Source organism: Pseudonaja textilis, chromosome 2 (assembly GCF_049901715.1).
Source record: "Pseudonaja textilis isolate UNSWEBS1 chromosome 2, rPseTex1.2, whole genome shotgun sequence".
NCBI classification, from domain to species: domain Eukaryota; kingdom Metazoa; phylum Chordata; class Lepidosauria; order Squamata; family Elapidae; genus Pseudonaja; species Pseudonaja textilis.
In genome coordinates, this window is record NC_141991.1 from 65,643,047 (window position 1) to 65,667,954 (window position 24,908).

The 24,908-nt window shown below is 40.3% G+C and overlaps 3 protein-coding genes across 5 annotated transcripts; 2 read left to right on the forward strand and 1 right to left on the reverse strand.

Annotated features, from left to right (window-relative positions):
• The first annotated feature begins 2,520 nt into the window (after positions 1 to 2,520).
• MXD3 (MAX dimerization protein 3) lies at positions 2,521 to 7,917 on the forward strand. Its single transcript, XM_026726466.2, is given in 6 exon segments — positions 2,521 to 2,697; positions 3,797 to 3,826; positions 5,096 to 5,152; positions 5,154 to 5,208; positions 6,332 to 6,500; positions 7,021 to 7,917. Coding segments are annotated over 6 exon segments (546 nt in total). The 5' UTR covers positions 2,521 to 2,656; the 3' UTR covers positions 7,215 to 7,917.
• Positions 7,918 to 7,935: 18 nt separating this feature from the next.
• On the reverse strand, positions 7,936 to 11,025 carry PRELID1 (PRELI domain containing 1). Its single transcript, XM_026726446.2, has 5 exons — positions 10,891 to 11,025; positions 9,342 to 9,567; positions 9,121 to 9,234; positions 8,864 to 8,942; positions 7,936 to 8,266 (listed from the first exon to the last, which is right to left on the reverse strand). Exons 1-5 carry the CDS (start codon positions 10,980 to 10,982, stop codon positions 8,148 to 8,150), a joined length of 630 nt encoding a protein of 209 aa, XP_026582231.1. The 5' UTR covers positions 10,983 to 11,025; the 3' UTR covers positions 7,936 to 8,147.
• Positions 11,026 to 11,120: 95 nt separating this feature from the next.
• Positions 11,121 to 20,155, forward strand: RAB24 (RAB24, member RAS oncogene family). 3 transcript variants are annotated; one of them, XM_026726456.2, is made up of 9 exons: positions 11,279 to 11,426; positions 12,036 to 12,253; positions 13,643 to 13,711; positions 13,974 to 14,052; positions 16,641 to 16,708; positions 17,265 to 17,364; positions 18,127 to 18,177; positions 19,234 to 19,293; positions 19,669 to 20,155. In XM_026726456.2, the coding sequence occupies exons 2-9, from the start codon at positions 12,137 to 12,139 to the stop codon at positions 19,734 to 19,736; spliced, it is 612 nt and encodes a 203-aa protein (XP_026582241.1). In that variant the 5' UTR covers positions 11,279 to 11,426; positions 12,036 to 12,136; the 3' UTR covers positions 19,737 to 20,155. The 3 variants fall into 3 exon arrangements, with proteins under 3 accessions (XP_087780307.1, XP_026582241.1, XP_087780308.1); XM_087924182.1 differs by having other exon boundaries at positions 11,291 to 11,865; XM_087924181.1 differs by lacking the exon at positions 12,036 to 12,253 and having other exon boundaries at positions 11,121 to 11,426.
• Positions 20,156 to 24,908: the final 4,753 nt, after the last annotated feature.

The following is a 24,908-nucleotide window of genomic DNA, read 5'->3' on the forward strand; positions in this document are numbered from 1 at the left end:
CCAGATCACGCCTTGAATTGGGGGTGGGGAGAGGAGGAAGAAGTTCAGTGTAGCCACTTCCTAGAATCTCTCAGGCTATATCTAGTAGAGAGTTATAGCTTTAATCTGGTAAGATTTTGTCCATCAGGTGTAATCAAATAAAAGATTGGATTGCATTAGATTTTTCTGTGTTACATTTGGGCTTGGGCCTGACAATGGTTATGTTTAAACCAGTTAAAGAATAATGCCATTGGAACAGAGTACAAACTTTAATATGCCCCCAAGTATACAGACATGCAAATGCATATCCATTAAGATACCATCTTACTTCAGACTTGCTGTTTCTCATACTGCAGCTGCATGAGAACTTTTTTCACTGAAAAATATGACATATTACCAACAAACTCATCCCATCCAAATTTTGAAAAACAATGTCCAGGTAAGAAGAAGGTACTTGATTGCACATGTTCATTGCACACCTTGTTTAAAATTGTATATTTTGAAGATGTGTTAGGGAGTGCAGCCCTCCATCTACCATTAATTAAATACAATAAATTTGTCTTCTAATATATCTTTACAGGCATAGCCAACCTTTTTGGCTTGCCTGGGCCACATTGAGCAATGAGGAATTGTCTTGGGCCACATATAAAATATTATAATTCATGTATACAAATAACAAACTTCCTTTATTTTTGGAGGGTCTTTTTGGGCCAAATTACTAGCTGTCCAGTGCTGCATATGGCCCATGGGCTAGGACAGGGGTCGCCAACCTTTTGGACCTCAGGACCACCAAACTCATAATTTTAAATCCTAGGGACCACTAACTGGTTCTGTGGGCATGGCCTAATTTGTGGGTGTGGCTTGGTGGTCATGTGACCAGCTGGGCATGGCTTGTATGTAAATATTATAAATATTTATATAAATATTTATTTTTTTATTAAAAAAGAACTTTTACCCAAAAGCAGGCAAAGCAGGCAGGCTGATTGAGTTGCTCACAGAAACACAGATTCACTTAGAGATCTGTGTTTCTGTCATCGGCTAGCTGAGTCTGCTTCAGTCCTAAGGAAGGTTTCGGCTCTGCTTTTAACCATTTCCTGCTTTCTAGCTAATCTAAAACTCCCGGCACAGCAGAACAGCTGATGGTCAGGGGGGAAAAAAGGACCTAGGAGTACTCATTTCAAGAGCTCATTTCCCAGAGCTCACTGTAACAGCATTGCCAAAAAAGCATTAAGAGTTGTTAACCTAATTTTGCGAAACTATTTTTCTGGTAACACTGTACTGCAAACCAGGGCAAACAAGACCTTTGCCAGACCAATTCTTGAATACAGCTCATCTGCCTGGAATCCACACTGTATAACTGTTGTAATGACGAGGCAAGATTGGAAAATTCCTGCAATTACAACTCTACATATAACAGACATTGATACAATTGAGTGAGTCCAGAGTATTTCACAAGAAGAGGACTCCACTCCTCTGCTCGCAATAGAATACCTTATGCTACCAGGCTCGACATTTTGGATTTGGACAACCTAGAACTACACCACCTACAGTCTGATCTAAGCTTAGTACACAAAATTGCCTGCTACAACATTCTACCTGTCAACGACTACTTCAGCTTCAACCACAATAATACGCAGGCAAACTCAAACTTGATTGCAGAAAATGCAACTTCAGCAAGAGTGGTCAATGCCTGGAACTCACTACCTGACTGTTGTTATATCCTCAAACCCCTCTGAACTTTAATCTTAAAACTGTCTACCATGGACCTCACTCCATTCCTAAGAGGGGGTGTGCATAAGTGCACCAGCATACCTACTGTCCCTGTCCTACTGTTCCCATTTATCCATACTCATTTATTATGTATAAACTTACACCTGTTTATACTTATGTTGATGTTAGGTTCATACTTATACTTGTTTTCTCATGCATGCTTGACAAAGAAACAAATAAAAAAGGTATAGGTTCTCCTGTTTGAGCAAGGGGCTGGACTAGAAGACCTCAAGGTCCCTCCCAGATCTATTCTATTCTAATTCTAATTCTAATTCTAATTCTATCCCTATTTCTATTCATTAACCGATCAAGGGATATTTTACCACGCTTTTTTATTCACTTACTAATATGTGCACACATAAAAGTCTGTAATCTACGAAAGCGAAAGCCTCTAATTTATAAAACCCAGCTGTGCCCAAGCAAATTCAAAACGCGTCTCGTTCTATTTCCCCCAAACAATAAGCAGGAGTGCAGGCCCCGCCCTCCGTTCAAATATAAGACCTCATCGTTACCCGCCCGAATTTGTTTCGAAAGGGCAGCGATGGATAAACGTCTGGTTGCGTCTTCCAACCAATGACAGCGCTCCATTCCCTAGCCCCGCCCAGCACAGGTTAAGATTCAAAACAAGGCAGCTAGGACGCCCCAAGCCTAAAAATCGAAGAGGGGGGCCGGGAGGGCGGTGAGGGCTAAATGGTTCGAAAGACGGCGGGGGGAGCCCCCTTGGCTTCATCCCTCTAGGCTTGCGCTCCCCGAAGGAAGAGCTGCTGCGTGGATGAAAAGGGGTGGAACCAGAACCCCGGAGAGTTCGAAGGGGCGGGATACGGCCGGGAGTGGTTGCTAAAGGCGGTGGGCCACTTGCGTTGGTCCAGGGCTGCGAAGTCCTTGCTTGCGCGGGTCCCCCGTTGTCATGGAGCTCACGAGTAGCAACATTCAGGTGTTGAGAGAGAGGTATTCCTTATTCGCTACTAAGGGCGGTAGAAGGGAAGGCGCGTCTAATGGCTTTGAATTGGAGGGTGGCTGAACTGGGTCCCCTCGGGAGGAAAGGAGCGAGTGGGAAAGCGGGGCCAGATTGGAACATATGTAAGCATATTTATACATCTTTTTTTATGTATATATAAAATATGGGGTATTTTCCCACGTCATTGTAGTTGTGCTTTTAAAGTTGTAGCAACGTTTCGGCAGAATCTCATCTGCCATCATCAGGCTTCTGTATTGGGGTAAATTTTTAAATTTGGGGTAGGCTGCCCAAAATTTAAAACTGAAACGGAGGCCGAAAATGCGAAAGGCCCTGAGAAACCTCCGATAAGGCTTCTTCAGTTAGACCTCGGGCTGTTTGATTTTATTCCTTTTATTTCCTGAAGTCGAGGAGGATCACTGCTCTGATCTGGAAAACCCAAGTTTTGGGAAAAGGTTGCATTTCCTTCAGGCCAGCTATTATTAAAAGTGTAGTCTGGGGACCCTTTCTGGAGGGGAGGGGGGAAACGTGAAGTCAAAATACTTTAAAATTTCTCTGTTTTAATTTCTAATAAATATTAGATTACATTACCCACAGAAACCAAAGCTCTTTGGGCTCCTCAGTCATTTTTAACAATGTAAAGAGGTCATGATACCAGAATTTGAGAGCATTAATCCTAAACCAGTTTTTTGCGTTTTTACATCTAGTTTTAATTTCATTTCTCTCACTATAAGGTTTCTCTAAGTACTTGGAAGAGCACTCTTATAGAAGAAAACTACTATTCACACAGGGGTGTAATAACCAAGCTTACTAATTGAAAGAACAAAATATAGTCAAAAGGAAGTGGAGGCTGGGTGTTGTACCAATAATATGAATGTTAATAATATTGTACCAATAATATGAATGTTAATGATTTAGTAATATCTTTGTAGATGTGGCAGAGTAGTGCCAGAACAGTTGCACTGTGTTTGATATTTATATTTGTAAACAAATGTGTGTGTGTGTGTGTGAGTGTGAAAAAATAAAAAAATATTAATTGTTGGAATTTTAAATATAGCTCATCATTTTTGTTTTGTGTCCCTTTCCTTTTAGGTCTGTACACAATGAGCTGGAGAAACACAGGTACACTTAAGGAGGAATATTGTTCTAATTGTTTTTGTTGCTTTTTAGGCTCCTCTGTCCCACATTTTATTGGCTAGGGAAGAAGGATGGACTCATTTCTGCCTGATCCTAGCTATATTAATAACTAGGAGCCCCAATTCCTCCATTAATTTTGAGGGTTAGTTTAGACTCCAGGGTCATAATTTAAAATATGTTTTTCTTTTCCTGAACCATCATTTCTGAAGGGAAATGATCTTTCTGGGTTCTTTCTTCCATTTATGTGCAAGGACTTCACTCACCTATTTCTCAATATTTCATACTATACATGTACATTTAAACTGTTTACCAAGTTAACCATTTTCTAGCTTACACAATATATCATACAATAAATCAAACAGGCTGAATTTGCATAACAAAATAAGCACCAGCAAGAAGTTCACTAGAAAATGGTTAACTTGGTAAACAGTTTAAATGTACATATGAATAGTTAAGTTTTGAGAAAATGTATCTTTGTCTTTATCTTGCCCTGGTAAGAATATTTTATAAATTTAATGCTCTTTGTAATTCTGTTCCCATTGATTTATTTTTCCTAAATATTTTTAGTATCAAAACATTTCAGGCTTCCTCAAGTGCAGACAGCCATTTCTCCATTAGCCTGTTATTACTGGCTGTTCTCATTTCAGGTCAATGAAACTGAACTGGGAATACAGCTGATGGTAGATAGTATTTCCTATGTATGTATTTTCAAGTTGAAATGCAGTCCAAGACCATTAACTCTTTGCTTGCCTCTTTCATACACAACATCTCAATGATCAGAGTTATTTATATTCTTATTAGCAAGAGAGCATAAAAGATTTAGATTCCATGGTATACAGTATTATGCCTAGTAAAACAGCAATTCTTAGATTTTCAGCACTGCAGTGCTATAAAATGATAAATAATTCAGTATAGGTAACCTATCCATCCAATGAAATTACTGTGATTAGCAGATGGCTAAACTCATTGGTTTAGTTTCCTACATGTCTGAGCAAGCCTGCCGTGGGCTTGCACATGCAAAGAATGAATGAGTCTTGACAATGACATCACTTTCAGGTCTAATTAGTTTAAAAAAACCTTATCTCCTCTGAATTGATTCACCCAGAAAGCAGTGACACAATACAGCAATCCCTGAATTAAGGAATTATTGAAATCAGCCATATATTGACCATTTTACGCCTTGGAAAATGTGGTTCTGCCCTGTTCTGGAATTACCTAAAATGTGATTGTCCAGTCTGCGTTTCTTCCCAATAGAAGGGCCCAGCTACAGCATTGTTTAGAACAGTTGAAGCAGCAAATCTCCACAAATAGGGCATTCTCATTACACAATGTTTAGTCTCCTGCATCGTGCCAGATTGCACATTAAAGTAAGTAATGTATCACGCTTCTTCCAGGAAGCTGTAGTAATATTGGGAATAGTTAAAGACTGCCTTTCTTGATAGGTTTAGTTGTTGGTAATTAGCAAATGATACTGAGATTTCTAGTTTTAATATTTTATTAGAGATAACCTACAGCTTTTCAGACTGAACATAGAAAAAATGGTTTAAGCATGATCAAGTCAATAAATGGAAATGAATAAAGGAAAAACCAATTTGTCATCAGAGAACTTGTCTAGAATGCATAAAGGAACTTCGAATCTCTGTTGGAAATGTGAACAATATGAAGGGTTGTTTTATCATATATAGTGGACATGTAAAAATAATCCCCCAAAATTGAGTACAAATAAATACATTAATTCAGAAGATTTTAAAGACTAATGTACAATTGAAACCACAACTTCCCAATTTGGAATTAATGGATAGCAAGAAAAAAAACCATAGAACTTGTGCTTTTAGGTATGGCATTTGCAGCACATTCAAACAAATTCAAGAAGAAAAATTTGACACTACCCACAATAGAGGAATGGTTGGGGAAGATGACGGAACTTGCAGAAATGGCTAAATTGACTTCCTTGATTACAAATAATATGTACATTTATGGCCGACTGGAAACCCCTTGTAGACTTTTTCCATGAAGTAGAAAAAATTATACCTATCACGTGGTTTTGATGAATTGAAAAAGAATTGAATAGAAAAAAGTGAGTTTTTGTAATCATAGAATAAGGTAAATATGTATCATTACATATCTGCTACAAAGAAAACAGCTTTTTTCTGCACCCTTTTTCTTTTGTTTCCTTTATTCTGTATTAGTTTTTATGTTCTTTTTAAAACTTTTAATAAAATTTGTATTAAAAAAGAAAAAAACCCTGCCAGCCTTCAAGTAAGTTTAAGAACCAAAGAAAACAAAGGGAGAAATCTGAATCCAGCCAAGAATAACTTATAATTTATCCAGTTTTGTGTTTAGGATGGACTACTTAGCAAATGCTTCCAGCTGAATTTGAGAAAGTGGCTGTATTATTTTTTATTTCCAACGGTAACCAGTGTGGTTTTTCTAGGAGATATGAAATAAAAGCATCTCAACTATTATTTTCGATCCTCCTTTCACTCCCAGAAGCTAGAACACCAGGAACAGAAAGCTCAACAAGTGAAAGAGAGGCTACGTTGTGAGCAGCAGAATTTGCACCAACACTTAGAAGAATTGCAAGCTCATCTGAATACGGAACAGGCAGAAGCAGATAGCCTGGATTCTCCTCGGTTCTCCTCCGAGCATTCTGACTCAGGTGGGCAATGCCTAGTCATTCTAGTGCTACATCTTCGTGATGCCAACAAGTTAAGCAGCAAAACAACGCAGGGTCTAATAAGCAGAAAGTTACTCGCTACAGTGTTAATTATAAAAGGCAGGGTAAATTTGGAGATTACTTAGGGTGAGGATCACTGAGCTAGATCTGTTTGTTTTCACTTTATAGGCCACATAGCTCCCAGGCAATTCTGGGCAGCCCACAACTAAAAAACAATTTATTAAAACAAAAAGGAAAGGCTTCCCACAAGGACGGAGGCTTATGAAATCTCTGAGCAGGGGAGATCTTTCCAGAAGGCAAGAATTGCAACAGAATATGTAGGCTTCCTGGGTCCTGCAAGATGACTTTAATTGTCAGGACCCAGAATATATCCACCTGCTGGGCTGAACTGGACAGGCAGACGGAAAGCTGCCTATGCCTATGTTGAAAGGGAAGCTTGTATGAGATACTGCATTGCATTTGAATAAAGCATAATGCTAAGGGTTTTGTTGTTCTGTTGCAGAAGATAAAGTGGACATAGAAGGCCTGGCATGTGCTAGCATTGGAGATGTCATGGCTGCCTTCAGTATTCAGCAGGAGCACAGCTACTCCGATGTCAGCAACTTCAGGTTATGGACAGAAGCTCAGTTAGGAGGACAGCATTCATCTAGACAAGCTTCAAACTTTTCAGAAATTACTTTGTGGCAGGGTAACTGATACATGGTTTATAAGACTGTTTTCTGTAAGTGAAGAAGAACCCCCCCACCCTTTCTTACAAAAAAGACTATGCACCTCCTCATCAAACCAAGTCTTGCATCTCCACCTTCTTCACAAAACCAACCAGGGCAGTTTTTAAGAGAGCTACATACTGAAGCTGGCTAACTTTACATGTAACACATGGTGGCAGGAGAAAGAGTGAGGTTTCTTAACAATTGATATGCACTTGGTTGGATAGCTGCATCTTACACCCCGCCCTGGTTTAGGTTTGTGGATCAGGCAAGTTCATTCTGCAGACTTGGGCTGATGAGGACCTCTAAGCATTTTAAAAGATACACTTAGCTCTTAACTACAGGGAGGATTTTTAAAAATCCATATCATAACAAGTAAATGCTATGCTCAGGGTTTTTTTTTTTATATGAAACGGGTCTTGCTGTTGAATGGACAAATAGTAAAATTTTGCTTCAAGAGTCCTTTTTCCATTGCAAAGTCTAAGTTTTTTGACCTTTTCACTTAAGTGAACACCTTAAGATATGTTTGGTGGGTTTTTGATAAGTATTTTTAATTGTAACCTAACCTAAGTAATTTGTAGCATTTATTCACCAATAGTTACCAATTCTCTGAAGTCTCATATACAAAGGCTTGCTTTTGAGTTGCATGAGAGGCAAGTATAAATAGAAATAATTAAATCATTGATGAAAAATAGATACTGATACTGAAATAAATTGTATTCTTTTAATGATAATTAACACCTTTAAGAAAGAAGATGATTGTCAGATTTGTACAGTCTCAATTAAAAAAAACATAAAATCTACAGACATTCTGGTCAACTTCCAAAGGAAGGGAAGCTTAAGTTAAAGTGAACCTTCCAGTATTATTGTGCCACTCTGTGCCAGTGGCATTCTAGTTCCTTCAGTGGAAAAAACTGTTTTCTCACGTGTACTGTTGCTTTTTTGTAGTAGCTGCCTTGCCAGCTAAGTCCTTTGCCTTCTCAGTAACCGCCAAGGCAGTCTCCTTGGCGGTTTCCACTAGTGTTTTAGAGGGTGCTTCACCTGTAAAATCAATAAGCCAAAAGTCCAGGAGTAAGTAAATATATCCACTGTATCTAGTTTTTCTGTAAAACTCTAATTTGTTCCTATTTTGGAAAATATTGTATAACATTTTTAATAGTCATTACCTATGAGGAATGATTTTACATTTTTAATACAGGTAGTCCTCAACTTAAATCATTTGTTTAGTGACCAAAGTTGCAATGACACTGAAAAAAAGTGACTTATAATAGTTTTTCACTTTATGATCTTGTAGCATCCCCATGGTCGCATAATCAAATACTTGGCAACTAGCTCATATTTATGACAGTTGCTATATCCTGGGTTCACGTAATCATTTTTTGTGACCTTTTGACAAGCAAAGTCAATAGGGAAACCAGATTCATTTAACAACTGTGTTAATAACTTAATAACTGCAAAGATTCACTTAATAACTGTGGCAAAGTAAGGTTGTTAAATGGGAAATAACTGTCTTGCTTAGCAACAGAAATTCTGGGCTCAACTGTGGTACCTAGAACAAGTCCAAGAAAGCAATTACGATTTTTTTAGTCTGCATTTTATATACTGCATTTTTTTAGTTGCTATTACAGATGTACCCACCTTGCATTTTGGCCAGCACATATTCAAAACCTTTAGTAGTCTTGGTCACATTGCTCTTGAATCTAGCCAAGCCAAATTCCTAAAACAAGAGAACAGCCAGTTGAGCAAGAAGCAAAGAGATAAAAATAGCCTCTTCTCTATTTATTATTAAATGTTGAGCAATCAGCCTAGTTTTTCAGCTAGATACCAGTAGTCTCAGATTGTTTATTACAGGCAGTCTCTTCTGTCATGCATACACAGATTTGTAGCTCCCTTACCTGGATAGCACGGGAAACGCCAAAGAGACGGGAGGAGACCCAGGCTTCCCGCTTGACTTCTGTCCAGCTATTGTTTTCTGGGTTCTCTCTGTAAACACATCGCTCCTCCACTACCTGCAAGGGAGACAGCATTCCAAAATAACAACCACCTCCTCAAGCCGCCTGAGTCATTTTATGTTGCCGTAGTGGCTGCTAGTAAATGTAAAACCTTTTTCTGTTACCATAAGACGTGCATGATTAATGTTCCAGGTGAATGTGGTCATAGTTCGATTCTGTAGGTCCACAATGGAGTCTTCTAGGATATAGACATGGCGGCCGACATTAGGTGGAAAGAAGTGCTCTGCCCAGCGGGGCATCCGGTTGGTTTTGGTTAGGAGCCTCCTGGAAAGCAGTTTCTGGTCATCAGTCACCTCTCGGTGCAAGATATCTTCCGTTAGGACATGCTTGCTGGGTAAAAAAAAACGAGGATTTAAGATACCACCCTAAGGTGTGCAATTATAATTAAATTGCCACATAACACTCCCTTCTTACCTAGTCACACAATTCAGTGGAGTCAACTAATACTGTTTCTGTCTTAGCTACCTTATTTCCACATCTAGAATCTATTGCAAAAGTACACCTGTCCTGATTGGGAAGGAGAGAGAAATGGAAAAGCATCTCTTTCAGGTTTACTTTTGACAGAATTGCAGTTCTACTAGCATGCATTTATTTTGTTATTTCAGATTCCTATGGGCAAGAGAAGTGGTCTCATGTTTAATTAGGTCATCACCTTTTAATTATTTCAGCCAAATATAGATGTTAAAGTGGGGAAAGTAAGTTAATGGACAATACGATGACCAAGATTAACCTTATAGTTAATGAGATCAGGGTAAGAGGCTTTGCCTACTGGCTTGAGAAAATAAGTAGTTGCTAAGTAAACTTACCTCAGGAGTATTATTCTACACTACACTAAAAAGAGGGGCTCATTCTGACAACGGTTTCTTCTAGCACCAGTTAAACAGAGTCAAGCCATTATTATTATTCTTTTCCCACAGAAATCCTTGGATTTCTAAACGCAGCAGCTAAGAAAAACATCACCCCAACTTCCTATTATTTCAGCTTCCAGTCACAGTAGTAAAGCTCTTTTTAATCCACTGTAAGGAAACGCTCGACGCAGCCACAAACTAGCTCAGCACCGCTCGCTCGCTCCCTTCCTCCCTCTAGTGGCTGAGAAGATCTCACAGAGGCCTTCGCCATTAAGGGGGAAAAAAAAGGAGGGTTGAGATTTACAATCGCCCCGTTTTCTCCCCTTCGACTTACACCAGCTGCCCGTGGCTTCAGGTTTACCCTTGGGGCGGAATCCCGGGTCGGAGCAGAGCTTTCCACCCCAGATCGAGCCTGCAGCCGGAGCTCCTACACCCGTACGTACTCGGGAAGTTATTGATGCCGAACTTAGTTCGGACACTCGATCGGCATAGCTCGCTGCAGCCCGGGACTCCTGAGTAATGGCAAAAACAAGCTGCGGTTTTGCAAGAGCAAGCCGGATGAATGAGGCGAGGTTTCCAACCGGCAGCCCTTTTGCGTCCTGCCCCGAAAGAAGAACACGCTCCGTGTAACTAGAGTCCCTCTCTCCCCGCTCCCCCCTTCCCCAAATAACCTCTCTGAGACCACCACCACCCTCCCCCTGTCAGGAGACGAGGGCGGCTTAGCTCCAAGTCCCGCCCGGCAGCCCGCGGGGCTAAGCCGACGGCGAGGCGGAGCAGAGTCCCATCCCCGCGCGCTCCCCCTGACCTGTAAGGGTTCGGGTAGCGCTGCCAAAAGGCGGTGAAGACTTGGTCCCAAGGCCCTTTCAGGACGCTCAGGGTCAGGAAGTACTTCCCCATCGGCTCCGCGGTCACCGATCCTGCGGGAGACGGGCGAGGAGGAGGAAGGAGCCGCCGGCGGAGAGCGGGGGAGGCTTGCTCCGGCCCGGGCTCACGCTCTCCCGCCGTCCCGTTCCCGCAAGGCGGGCAACGCTAAAGATGGCGGCGGGAGCAGCAGCTGCAGGCACACCGCAGCCGCCATGCAGAAACAGGAGAGCCGTAACGACTTCCGCGGGGCGACGGCAGCGCTTCCTCCGCCGCTGCCTCTTCCTCCTCCCCTCCTGCTTTCAGGCCAGGCCCCGCCCCCTCGGAGCGCGCTTCCGCTCCCGGCGGGAAGCCCCGCCCCTTTACCCGGGGATGTCCTGGGAAACTGGTCGGCGGAGACGGCCCCGGAGGAGGCCGCTGCTTTTCTTCGCCTCGTCTCCAGTACGGGTGGCCGGCTGGTGCCAGCGACATGAGGCCGGGGTGAGTATCGTGTAGCGTCTCCCTCAGTCCCTGCCGGGCCTCGTTCAGCGCTGCTGCCCGTGTTTGGTCCTTGGGACAAGTGGACCCGGCGCCCTCCGACGGGTAAATGCGTAAAAGCGTCGGGCGACCATTCCTCGGATCCAAGAAAGCTCTTCCTTCTCGCGCCGGGGTTTTCCCGAGGTCGATTCCTGCCTCTCGAGCTGCTAACCCGTGGAATAAGCTGGCCTTCAGACGTTGTGGGTGCTTCATCACTGGAGGCTTTTAAGAAGAGCCCTGACACACATTTGTCCGGAATGGTGTATGAGTTGGACTAGAAGACCTCCAAGGGTCCCTTCCAGCGCTGTCCCGATCCTGATGTTATCAGATATTAGGCGAAGTCTCTGAATTTGAAAGGATAAAAAGCTTGTGCTTCTGGTCTGGTGACTTTGTCTTCTCACAGGTACATTAGGAGTATTTGGCGTGCTGCTCGTGAGAAAAGGGATGCTGGGTCTCTTAATCCAAGCCGCCAATCACTCTTGGTGCAGGAGAAGAGGAGGATGCCCTAGCTTTTGGACAAATACCTTCTTCTGTTGTGATGAATCACTGCACTTCCTCCTCTCTTTGCTTCAGGTGAACTTGCCTAACTGAGCTGCACCTGTTTGGCTGCTCCGCCTGACTGAGTTGGGGGAGCTTGGGATCCCTCTGGAGGGCGACACTGCGAGGGCAGGAGAATGAGCGGGCAGCGTGTGGATGCCAAAGTTGTGATGCTGGGCAAAGAGTACGTAGGCAAGACCAGCTTGGTGGAGCGATATGTTCACAATCGCTTCCTGGTAGGACCTTATCAAAATGTGAGTTTTGTCTTTTTTGTGCTGAAAGTTTTTCCGCTCAATTGGACTGAGTCGTTTCCAGTTCCAGCTATTTCTTCCTCCAAATTTCACTAAATTTGGATTCTCAGGCTTGATTTTATTTTAATGTTATAAACATCTAATCAATATTAGCTGATCTTTTCAGCTGAGCAGAGTTGGTCTTGATTGACATTCAGGTAAGAAATTGCTTGGGAATCCCAGGGCCATTGACTAGATTGGATAGTCCCCAAATATCCAGGAGAAAAACAACAGGAAATCATTGCGCTAAATGCTGCCAAGAGCTCCTTTTTTATGTACAGAGTTGAGTTTCCTTGCTGCAGTCACTTAATTGAAATAGTTTCTTTCTTAAGATCAGACCTAGCCTTTATCTTGCTGAGCGTTAAGGAGTGCTATTAAAAAACCCTATTAAAGAAAGTCCTGAGAAAGGGGAACTGGAACAAGATGAAAGCCCCACTCTGGGTTGGGCCTGGATGTTATTGTTCCTGGTGACCTTTTTATATTGTCCTGTTACAATTCCATTATAGAACTACTATTATAGTTCTATTGGATTTCAGAAGTAGAGAGTGAATAAATAGCTAAATGACAGCCCTGTGCGTCTAGTCATCAGAATTTGAATCTGAGGAGGTTTTTACAATACTTATTGTGAAATGGGGAGCGGTTGATAAACTGAAGTGAAACTATTTCAAAAAGGAGCCATTTTAACTGGGGCAGAGAAGTCTACTTTCAGTTTAAAGAGAACTTTTCAAATGTTTTCTGAGAAGTTTACTGATTCTCACTATATACAGTAAGTAGTGTCTTACCTACCAGCATGTGTTTCACTCAGTAATGCACACTAAGAAGAGAAAATGTTAAAACAGTTGTTTTTCCTATTTACAAATCATTTCTATCGCAGTCATTTGGATATGATACATTTGCCTCTAAAAAGAAGTCTTTGATTCATGTTGTTTAATTACTGGTTTGAAGTTAAGGTGGACTTCCCCAGAGCTACTTACCACACGTTTTCAAAGATATGGAGGTAGCTTCTCCCCACCACCACCCATCAATATGATTGCATTTTGGGCACTTGGCAACAGGGTCTTTGCAGTGTCCCACAGTCAAGTGACTGCAATTACTACATTTTTGCTTGTTTCTGGTGGTTACTTCTGGTTTGGGGGGGAGTCCATTGGGTGAAATCAATGTGTCTACCAACCACTATAAAAATATATTAAAAAATAGATCCATTCACACGATGCCTTAAGTTAGGATTGCAACACAGTACAGCTGTAATTCTGAGGTCAATTGTGGTTGTAACTTGAGGACTACCTGTATAACTGCTTTCCAAAACTGATGAGTATGCTACAGCTGTATTCACATCTACCTTTGTTATTTTAGACAATAGGTGCTGCATTCGTGGCTAAAGTAATGTCAGTGGGAGGCCGCACAGTAACCTTGGGTATCTGGGTAAGTCATGGTTGAAATAATAGCTATGTGGGCTATGCACAGTAAACAATAAAAAAGAAGAGCACTTATGGAATTTATGTTATGCAAGGTGATGAAGGATATTTTGTATAAAGAGAAAGTTTCTTAATTTTACTTCACGATACTGACAATAGGTTTAATCAATGTTTGCATTGCATATTGCATTATGCATAGTACTATGTACAGTAGAACCATACTTTTCCACTAAGTGAAAATCTGACTCTTCTCCATTATTTTACTCTAGGATACAGCTGGCTCAGAGAGGTATGAAGCTATGAGCCGAATATACTATCGTGGAGCGAAAGCTGCCATTGTGTGTTATGGTAAGCATTCATTTGCATATTGGTTGGGGCAGATTTCTAGAGCCAAGCTGACCATCTTAGCTTGGAATCGTGGGAAAGTGCAATTAGAAAGCGCCAAGTTGGAAAAGGCAATTTTGTTGTCCTGTTCAGACACCAACTGCTACTTTCATCTAGCTCCCCCATTCCATGTTGTCACTTGAAGGAAGTCATTTCACTCTGAAATATCTTGTAATCAGCTCTAGCTAAAATCTGTTGCTACAAAGGCCAGAATGGAAGGAAGAGCTACATCTATAATACAGCTGTGTTTGAGGGCAGTACTATAGAAACTATTCTTGTTTGATCACCCAGCAATCATAGCTGAGCTGCTTGACAGCAAATGTTATAATATACTTAAATCTAATACAGCATTGTGAGACTTGTCCTGGTCAGGAAATATTAATTATCAGTTGGGAAAATCTGATTCTCTTTTTCTAATAAAACTATTTTATATACAGTAGTGCTTAAAGGTTTGTGAAACTCAATATTTCTGCATAAGTAGGACCTAAAAAGTTTTCTGTGGTCCACAAAAGTCCTAAAACTAGATAAAGAGAGTCCAATTAAATAAGCTATACAGTAGTCTTCAGTTGTTCAGCAATTAGACTTATGGCACTGAAAAAGTAAATTTGCAACTGGTCTTCAAACATATGCCCATTGCAGTGTCTTTGAAGCATCCCCACAGTCATGTGATTAAGATTTGGAAACTTCACAACTGGTGGGTATTTATGACCGTCATATTGTCCCTATCATGGCCCCATTGGATCCCAGTTTGGAGGAGGAGGAGGAGGAGTTTGAACTAGGATTGTCCCAACGGGGGAGGCACAACTCCCCTGGAATGTTTGGAGAGGTCAGGGGCCGATGATGTCCTAGGCCCTTCAGGCATTGGGGGAGATAGTCAACCAGACAGGGAGCCACCTTCCCTCACAGACACACAGGGGGATCACCTGCAGACAGGCAATGGTGGTGTTGAGAGGCAGCAGATTCCCTCTGATGAGGAATAGCAGCCTCCCCCACTCCATCCAAGGTCTGAGGGGCTGCTCAGAAGAAGGTCTCCCCGTCCCTCCTCACAAGGAACACTAGGATTGGGTTGACTAACAGGGCGGGGGTGGGTGGGGAGGAGTCATCTTTGTCAGGAACAGTTGCTTTGCTTTGGCATGCATTTCCCTGGCCTTGGAAAAAACTGCCTTGTATCATGTTTCTGCCTATGGAATTCAACCCTTGCATGTAGACCTTGCCCTGTGGACCTGGAATCTTGTATACGACTTACTTACGGACCTTGCTTTGTAGATTTCAACTTTATGTTTGGACTTCCTCTCTGCCTTTGCAATTTGGCCCTGGTGATTATTGGCTTTGTTTGTGGAACCTTCAGGGAAGTTTACCAGCTGTTGCAGTGCCATTTGTTGTGGAATTAGCAGAGCAATAAGGGACTCTATGGAAGCCTGCCTCTGCCTAGGCAACCTGGGTCAGCACAATCCCATGGTTACATGATCCCTATTTGTGAGCTTCATTGCTGGTTTCTAACAACTCAATGGGGAAGCTGGTATGAGCCACAACTTGTGATCAAATGACACCAGTGACTGTGGACGATTTGCTTAATGACTGCAGCAGAACTGACATGTTTCAGTTGACTCCATTGCTTAGCACCACAGCTGCTGGTCCCAATTACAGTTGTGAAGTGAGGACTATCTGTTCTAGCTCATTGGTTTATTAAAGAAAATGATCTAAAGCTACCTACTTCTGTATTGTAAAACTATGTAAACCTATGTAAACCTTTACAGTTCAGGGAAATTAAAAGTCAGCTGGTTCAATCAATGGCTGATAATTAGGTATGAATGTGGAAGGTCCTATCTTATTTAAACAACAGAATTATGGATATTCCCTCTGAAGTGTGATCTTCACAAAACTCGAATGTGGAAGTCTGTCATAGTTTGACAAAAGGAGTTTTCTGAAGACCTCCGAAAGGTTTTTTTTGTAAGGAGGAATGGACTAAAATTCCTCTAGCTCATGTGCAGGACTGATCAATAGTTACTGGAAATGTTTAGTTGCAGTTACTGCTGCTCAAGGGGAGTTCACTAGTTACCGAAAACAAAGGTTGACTTATTTTTTTGTCACATACAAATATGTTCCTTTAAATCAGTTTCCCTCAATGAACAAATATAAATATAATTTTCTACCTTATTTAATTGGGTTTTTCTATCTAGTAATGACTTGTGTGGAAGACATACCACATATTTTTGCAGAAATACTAAAAATTCAAAAAAACCCACACATTTTTACACACTACTATGTACAGAATTGGAATTGTACTTTGGTACTCAGATTTAATGAATCAGGTCTCTTTGGGGAGATTGGTCAATAAAAATGACAGGTATCTGATAACCTTGCTTAACACACATAAAGTAGCCCAAATGACTATGGTGTCAGGGTAACACTGGCTTTATTAAGAGCCCTTGAGGAAGATACTTATAGTATCGTCTAGTTTCTTGATATGGTTTACTTATGCAGGGATGAATGGAACTGCTTTATTTAATTCCAAGGGTGGGATCTAGTCCTGACACTTCCTCTTTCCACAGATCTTACTGACAGAAGCAGTTTCCAGAGAGCAAAATTCTGGGTGAATGAACTACAGAACTTTGAGGAAGTAGGTTGATCTCTGTTTGTAGGCAGAGAAAATGGGGTACTTGGCCTTTCCAGAACATCAAGAAAAAGTATGGGATGATGTTTATGGGGTCCTATCAGTGGTACCTTTTTATAATATGTGGATTATGGTTATTTGGATGGTTCAGATTGTCTGTTTATTGTTTTTCTGTTGTTTAAAGTATAAGCTTCATAGAGTTCTTTTGGAATTGGATGGCATATAAAAATACTGCTACTAGTTTTTAAAGAGAATAAATTCCCCCACCCCGTAGGAGATGCTTTTGGTGGGCACTGATGTAGGCAATTGAGACACTGGAAGTATATTTTGGGAAGCTTGCCTTGGTCATTACGTTTGTCTAATTTATCTCCCAGTGTTTGTTAAGTTCAAAACTGCTTTTGGGGACCTTCTAAGATGTTTCTAGTCAAAATACTAAACAACAAAGACTAACTAGCTTTCACAGTATAAATACAAATGCTTTATAGTGATTCCTATGAGGAGCAAAGCATCAGTTGGACACCTCATATGTTGGAAGAACTTATCTTGTTTTCTTTCTCTGTAGAACTGCAGGATCTATTTATGTGGCACCAAAAGTGACTTGCTGGAAGAGGATAAGAGAAGACGAGAAATTGACTTCCATGATGTACAGGACTATGCAGATGGTGTGTTTTTGTCTTATTCTGCCATATATCAGGGTCCTTGTCCCTGTAAGTCATTTCATTAAGAGCTTCAGTGGTGCAGTGGTTAGAATACAATACTGCAGGCTACTTCTGCTGATCATCGACTGCCAGCAGTTTGGCAGTTCGGGTCTCACCAGCTCAAGGTTGAGTCAGCCTTCCATACTTCCAAGGTCGGTAAAATGAGGACCCAGATTGTTGGGGGCAATAGGCTGGCTCTGTAAACCGCTTAGAGAGGGCTGTAAAGCACTGTGAAACAGTATATAAGTCTTAAGTGCTAGTGCTATTTGTAGGAGGTTCAAATCGTTCCCTTGACTGTGTCCTTGGAAAGGCAAACCATGTTTGTTTATTGGTGATAATTCCTCATGAAAGTGACACTGCTTACAATTGCTCAGTCTTGAGAGGAGGGCAAACAGTTATACTGTCTTCTTTTCTAGAACAGCAGTTTTAAGGTTTGCAATTATGTGAGTTAGGTGTTGTCCTTCAGGGAAAATAGTTTGCATCCACCTTTTTGGAGCAACGTCATTGGCTGGAATATTCATGTTTGTTGAAGGGGACGGGGGAAGAGAGGGAAAATGATTTGATTCCATAATGGCTGTAAGTTGTATAGAGAGTTCCTACTCTAGATCTAGCCCAGAAGTTGAGGGTTGGAATAGCTGATACACAGTATTATCGGTTACTAACATTTGAGAAGAGTTTTAGTACTAAGCAAAACATTTATCCTTGCCTTCTGACACATCATTCCAGAGATCAAAGCCGAGCTGTTTGAAACCTCAAGCAAGACTGGACAGAATGTAGGTATGTATCTTGTTTGTGTGCATTACATGCATTACACCACACATGTCTGGTTTCAGGATTCCAAGTAATAGACCCATATCAAGCAAAACTCCCGAGGCAGGTAGATTCCTCAAAGAATAGCTTTATTGGATAGATCATATTGGAACAGATCTGGTGAAAACCGGCTCTAAAGGTTCCCACAGTTTTTACCTAATTAAAAAAAGTTTGTCACTTTCTCAAAACAGTCACACGGTCCAATCATGGTGCTGTCTAGTTGCCAGGGAGACATCACTCCGCCTTCCTCTGACCAGATGTGAGAATATCCTTGGTTCCCAAGAGAAAATATTTTGTTTTGGCTACAAAATCCTAGCTATCTCAAATCCTCCCTCCCTATCCCTCAGCTTCAGTGTGGCAACACTGAAGTTGTCAAGATGGCTTCGGTCAGGTCAGCTTCAGGGTTGACATCTGGCATTCTTGGAACAACCTAATTCCAGAATAGGTAGAATGTTGAATCATATGTTCGTACTGTGGTAATATATTTTATTGGTCATTTTCTGTAAGTCCTTTGTACAGCCATTTCGCATAGATCTAGGGATTGTGGGCATTCCTGGCGGGGGTAGGAGTACCTTTGCAATGAGTGTCTCATCCTGTTGTGATCTGCGGGTTTAGAAGGAACAGGAAAATAGGTAAAAGTTCAAGGTACACAGCAGGGACTTTCCTGTGGGACTTTCCATGACTGTATGTTCCCATGGGACTTTCCATGGCTGGATGCTCTCATCCTGTTGAGGTCATTGTTTTCTGAATATGCATTCTGTACTTTCGATTTCTTTTCCTCAATAAATACTGCTGCCTGAGTTCGCTCATGGCTGGCATTTGCTCAGACATTTTCCCTGTGTCTCATTTCAAGTGCCAGACCACCACATCGTACCCCTATTTTACCTCTCCTAGTGTTGGAGATAGTAAAGCGTGGGTTACATTTTTGGCTGTCTCAGCAGTTTATCAAAGGGATTTTCATTGTCTGCTGTATTTTGAGTGTTTCATTGCTGTGTGACTTTTTAATATCTCTTATTTTTTAAGATGAGCTTTTCCAGAAGGTGGCTGAAGATTATGTGCATTTTACTGCATTTGAGTTAACAGGTGAGTTGCTGAACCAGGTGTGTTCTGAGCATTTATATCCACTTCTAAACCATTTGTTGCATTCCTGGATTAAGACATAGCCAGCATATATATTCCCTGTGAAACTCAGACCTGGATTGACTGAATTTAGAAGAATAGTTGTGAATGTGTCCTGAAAACTAGGGAAGACAGCGGGATCTAGGAGCATCTTTTCCTAATACCCGCTCTTATCAGTAACGGAGGATTGGGGATGATGACCACAGAGTAAAGGTTATTAGCTTTTATGCGTTACACAGATTTAAGTGAATTGTGGCTGCCAGAAATTTTAATGAGCCTTAACCTTAACTTGTTTCAAATCTGTACAACTTGTGTAACCTATATATGCTTTACTTTCAGAGGAAAAAGGAGTTGATCTGAATCAAAAGAGCACTACCACCTACTTTTACAGCTGTTGTCATCACTGAATTCTTTTATTTTGCCAAAAGTAACATTTTCCACCACAGAGAACAATTCATGCTCTGCTCACATCTTCTACTTGCTAGTTGGAATGCCTTGCCCTTTGGATATGTAAAACTTCATTTGTTGGCCATTATCCAAGGAAACAGAAGAGAATTAGATCAAGGATATGAATATGCTGCAAAATGTGCTGCCTTGTTGAGTGGAAGACTTGATTGCCTTGTGCTCTCTTCCCAGCAGATATTGACTAAATTATTGAACTGTGTCAAGAATTGTTATTTTTCATCACTATGCACAAGAGACCTTATGCTGACTATAGGGTTGTTTCTGCTATTTTGAAGATGTTGCCTGATTCTTAAGCTTATTTAAATGGCTTCCAATAAGTTATCTACATGTAAATAAAAGGCAGTGTGGTCTTGTGTGTTGACGGATATGGTCAGCTTTCTATTTCTGCTTAAAATTCTTTAGATTATTTGGAGAAGCACCTGGGGATGAGAATTTTTCTGCAATTACTGTATATCCAGAACTGCAGAAAGTTTGGAAAAGAATCTGTATCCTACTTTTACCTGTCATACACAGGTGGTCCTCACTTAATAACCACTTGTTCAGTGTTCCTACTTATGATGGAGCTGAAGGAGTGATACCTCTCCGGATACAGCATACCTGTGGTCAGAAGATTGCCGTTTGTGACCTCCTTTGTCAGTTTCCTATAACCAACCAAAGTCAAGAGGGAAATGAATAGGTTGCAGTGATATTATTTAATGGTGGCAACTGAAAATGCAGGAATTTCTGTCACAAAGTGACATGGTTATGTAACCTTGCACTTTACAGTTGCATTGCTTAGTGATGGAAATGATGGTCTCAGTTACTGTTGTTAAATGAGGCCTATTCGTCAGGGCCATATGAGGAAACTGTTACCTGCAAGCCATCTCAAAGTGGTTCTAGGAATGACCATTGGTTCCAGCCAATCGGTGGCTGTCAATGTAGCAACAGAAACAACCCTTCTTTCAAATAGGGGTCTCTATTGAGATAGCTTAATCACAGTTGGCCAAAGTAATTTAATATAAGAATGCATACAGAATTAATATGGCCCATTACTATGAAAGGACTTAGTTTCTAAATCTTGGACACCGAGTATAGATAGATAAAGTATACACCGAGAACTACATAGATAATATTAAGGATACTGGAGTTTCACTGCAGTTCCAGGCTAGTGTAATATGGGAGCTAGAGAATGCCAGAAGGCTGTAGAGTGAGGAGATCACAGATGCAATCATGAAAATGCTTTTTCTTTCCTGACAAGGATGGGTGGAAATGTTTTCTTTTATAAACATTAGCGGTAGCAAGGTATACAATATATTTCTATTTTGTTACATGTTAATTTGTCACTGCAAAATGCTTTTTCTACCTTTGGACTTTTAAAAATAGGACTGAACCTTTTACTAAGGCACTAAAAAGGCTGCAAATTGTTTTGGCCAATAATAGAAAGAGGCTCCATCAATTTGGGATGGTGAATAAGCAAATGGGAGTTTTCCTGTATTCTTGCTCAGCTGGATCAAGGATGTGCCTGCCAAGAAGCAGCAGGACAGAGCAGTCATCGCTTTTTAGCTGCTACCTGTCTTTTAAAATGAGCTGACAAATGCAGTCTCTGAATTTTACTTTGTGGCCCAAGCATGATTTTTTCTGAGGAAACTTTCCTTTTTTTTTTTTTACAGAGAATGCAAGAAAATTGTGTCACAAAACAGCAAATTACAGTTAAAATGCCCCAAACCAATCATCTTATTGCCTACCATACAAGCCTGATACGTTTTGTACAGGAGATAGTCATTCCATAGCCCCCAGCTTCTCAAAAGTATTGAGACTATCAATGACTAAAACTGTTCATTTGTTTTTGATATATGGTAGTTTTGCTTTTCATGTGGGAAAGTAGACTTTGCTACCAAACAATCTTGGGAAACTTACTTAAATGTCTAGCTATAGTAAGGTAGAAGTTAAAATGCCACATATTAAGGATCCAGTAAAAAGCACATTTTGTTTTTGCAGCACATTTTAAAGAGTTTTTAATAATTTAGTCTGGATGGTTTTAATAAGTCACCAGAAATAAGCATGACTTCACTTTGTCAGAGTGGCAGACAACATTGTGCTATCTTGAAAGCTAAGCACTGTTGGGCCCATTTACTGTTTGGATGGGGAAAGTACCTGTGCTGTAAAAGTAGCTTTCCATTAAGGTAGATTTTAATGCTCTGCCAGGCCTTAATGAGACAATGCACACAGATAAGAGTAAAGTTAAACTTTACTTTACAGTAATTACGTTCTTTTATATACAAAGAATTACAGTACATATTTTGGGAATGCCTGGGTAGGGCAACCTTACCCCCCTCCCCCAATTATCTAAATTTCACATACAGTCAACTAGGTATGGGAAGCAAAATGAAATTAATAATCCAAAGACACTTCCTCTTCTTTAAATATAGCTATTCCAAAAACAACTTCGGGCAGCCAGCTCTCTGTAGAATTGGGTAGCTCTGCATAGCCATATTGGGTGGGTTTTTTCCACTAATACAGGTATATGCTTTGTTGACTCCTTTTCATCATCCATGCAGATAAAATTAAGCACTGGAGGAATATGGCAGCATATACTGTTTAGTTCTTCTGCAAACAGCTCTGCTTAGCCATAATTCCCACTGATGCCCTCTCCACAATCATCAACCAACATGCCTGAGAATGAAATAATGCATACTGCTTGGAGAAACAATTGTTCCCCTCCATCATATGTTAGCATTGCTAAGTGCCAATTACCTTATCAGACTCATTTTTATTTTGGTTTCATAAAAACATGATTTTTTAAAAGTTTAACATCACTTTTATAAATGACCAAATATATGAACAATAGTTCTGCAGCTGTTTTAAAAATTGCAAATCCCAAACGTACGTCATAAATTTGTTAGTCTCTAAAATGCTGCAAGGCAGCTGCTTTTGCTGCAACAGATAAACACAAGGTCCTCTTCTACCATCCACCCCCATCAGCATTACTTTTGTTTTGAGCCCTCAAACGTAAGTAAACCTCTCCAAACTTTTTTGACCACATACTAGGATAGGCTCCTAAGCTTTCACAAAAGAATCTGTCTTCAAATGATGACAAACCTAGACCTAGCAAATGTAAAATCATCACACCATAAAGTACAGTATCAAAAAATGATCAATGGGATATCCTGCTGCCTCAGAGGTTTTTCAACTTTACAACCAAAAGATTGTAATTTGGCTTAACTGGTGATGAACAGAATGGGATTTATCAGGGATTTATCTAGTCAAGAGTGCAGGAGGAATTTGAGCTGACTTTCTACAACTTTTCAAGATGTTGTTCTCAGAAGCACAAAGCATACAATGACCTGAAGACCAAAAGGAACTATTGCATTCAAACGGCTGTCACATATAAATTGACCCTTACCATCTTGAATATGCTAACAATTGCAAATCTAGAAAAGGAGACAGAAATGTGTCTACTACTTAGTGTAACTTTCTGTCAATATTTGAATAATGCATCTTAGATGTGAATATTATCTCAATTCCTGCAATGCAATGTTCTTAAATGGTTTCAACGGCTACTTTCAACAGCTTTGTACTTTCCAAGGAATTCAACCACACTGTAAAATCTCATATCAACACAAGGGGTAATTAAAAATTTTTATGTAGCTCAATAATTATGTGTTTTTGGAGGAAAGACTTCTTTAAAATTGAACATAAGCATATGAATGCTGCAGAATATTACATATAATTCTAAATTCCCATTTTTAATTAAAAATATGCCCACATTTTGAAATTATACATCCTAAATTAAAGGACTTGCGGTCAATTTACCATCTGCAGGAAAATGCAGAAAAATGGTAGAGAGAAGCATGAAATATGGAATGGTTAGCAGCACATTACTGAACCATACTGGCCAGAATTCTCCATATACTTCAATATTATCACAACCATTGTTTCAAACAAGCCCCATTCAAGCCTCTGGGGAAAGAAACTTATGTTTAACTTGTAACTATTGTAAGACTGACCAAGAAGTGCCCTCAATTTAGTTTTACACTGTACACTTCCCACAAGTAACCTATACATTAAAAATAAACCTTTTATCAGCTTCATGAGTTTTTGAACAGATTTTGAACAGATTTAGGCACCTGCAGGCTTTAAGGTTCACTTCTCCCTTCTCAAAAGCTTAGATAAAATGTCTGGAAAAAGGAGAGGCACAAATTGTATTCTTTACAGTTCTATACAGTCACCTGAACTGTATAATGCACATGGCATGTTCATGTGTGTGTATATATATATATATATACATTAAATTCTAGCTCAGATTGTTCTCAATTCCCCAATCTGTTTATTTTTTGGAATGTGCCTTCTTCCAAAGGCAAAATACAATCTCAGACCTCCATCTACCAAAATTGCACGACCCTAGACCAGATTCTTAATTATAGACCATCTCTTCTTCTAAAATAAACATGATAGCAAAGTAAAATATGTGTACATAGGCACATCACCTTGCCCACAATTCCAGCAAGATACCACTACTCAACAGCAGAGTAAATATGCCCAATCAACTTTAAATTCAATACTATTTTAGCCCCTTCAACTGTTTATCAACTATGTTTTCCAACCTTTATTTGCTCTTTTCTGATGGCATTCTCTAGTTGACCAGTGTTGCTTCTAATGAAGTATTTCCTGCCTCATGTGGTCATCTAGTTATAGAGACCTTACCTTATACTAACCAAGACCTGGGTGGTGATTCCTCCTTATGCCTCATATTTTCCTGACGTTACACTCTGTAGTGTTTTTACTTAGCTTAATGAACTGGACATTAACCTCTGGACTTGGAAATGTCTGTTGTGTTTGATAAAATATTCAAGTTGCTCCGGCTATACTTTTGCAATGTTTTCTATTTCATTGCTTAGTTCAGTTAAAAACATTGTACTTTAAGCAAGTTTAGTTTAAGGAGACTGAAAAGAGGAAAGGTGTAATATTAAACAAGTCACTGGGCAATTGTTTGGAAATACCACTTGAAAAGTTTAATTTGGTTCAATCATGAGTTCCTAGCCAAAGATTCAGAATGTGCTGCTACTTAAATCCCAGTTCTTACAGTCACCTACATGATCCCTAGGAATCTGAACAAAAGAATTCAAAATTAAAAG

Bases quoted from the DNA above. Each gene is read 5' to 3' on its own strand.
- PRELID1 (XM_026726446.2), bottom strand. From the start codon at position 10,982: ATGGGGAAGTACTTCCTGACCCTGAGCGTCCTGAAAGGGCCTTGGGAC. The intron at 9,235-9,341 runs GTAACAGAAAAA...TCTCCCTTGCAG, and splicing joins TTAATCATGCACGTCTTATG to GTAGTGGAGGAGCGATGTGT. The intron at 8,943-9,120 runs GTAAGGGAGCTA...CTCTTGTTTTAG, and splicing joins GCGTTTCCCGTGCTATCCAG to GAATTTGGCTTGGCTAGATT.
- RAB24 (XM_087924181.1), top strand. From the start codon at position 11,121: ATGGCGGCGGGAGCAGCAGCTGCAGGCACACCGCAGCCGCCATGCAGA. The intron at 11,427-13,642 runs GTGAGTATCGTG...TTGTTATTTTAG, and splicing joins GCCAGCGACATGAGGCCGGG to ACAATAGGTGCTGCATTCGT. The intron at 19,294-19,668 runs GTGAGTTGCTGA...CTTTACTTTCAG, and splicing joins TACTGCATTTGAGTTAACAG to AGGAAAAAGGAGTTGATCTG.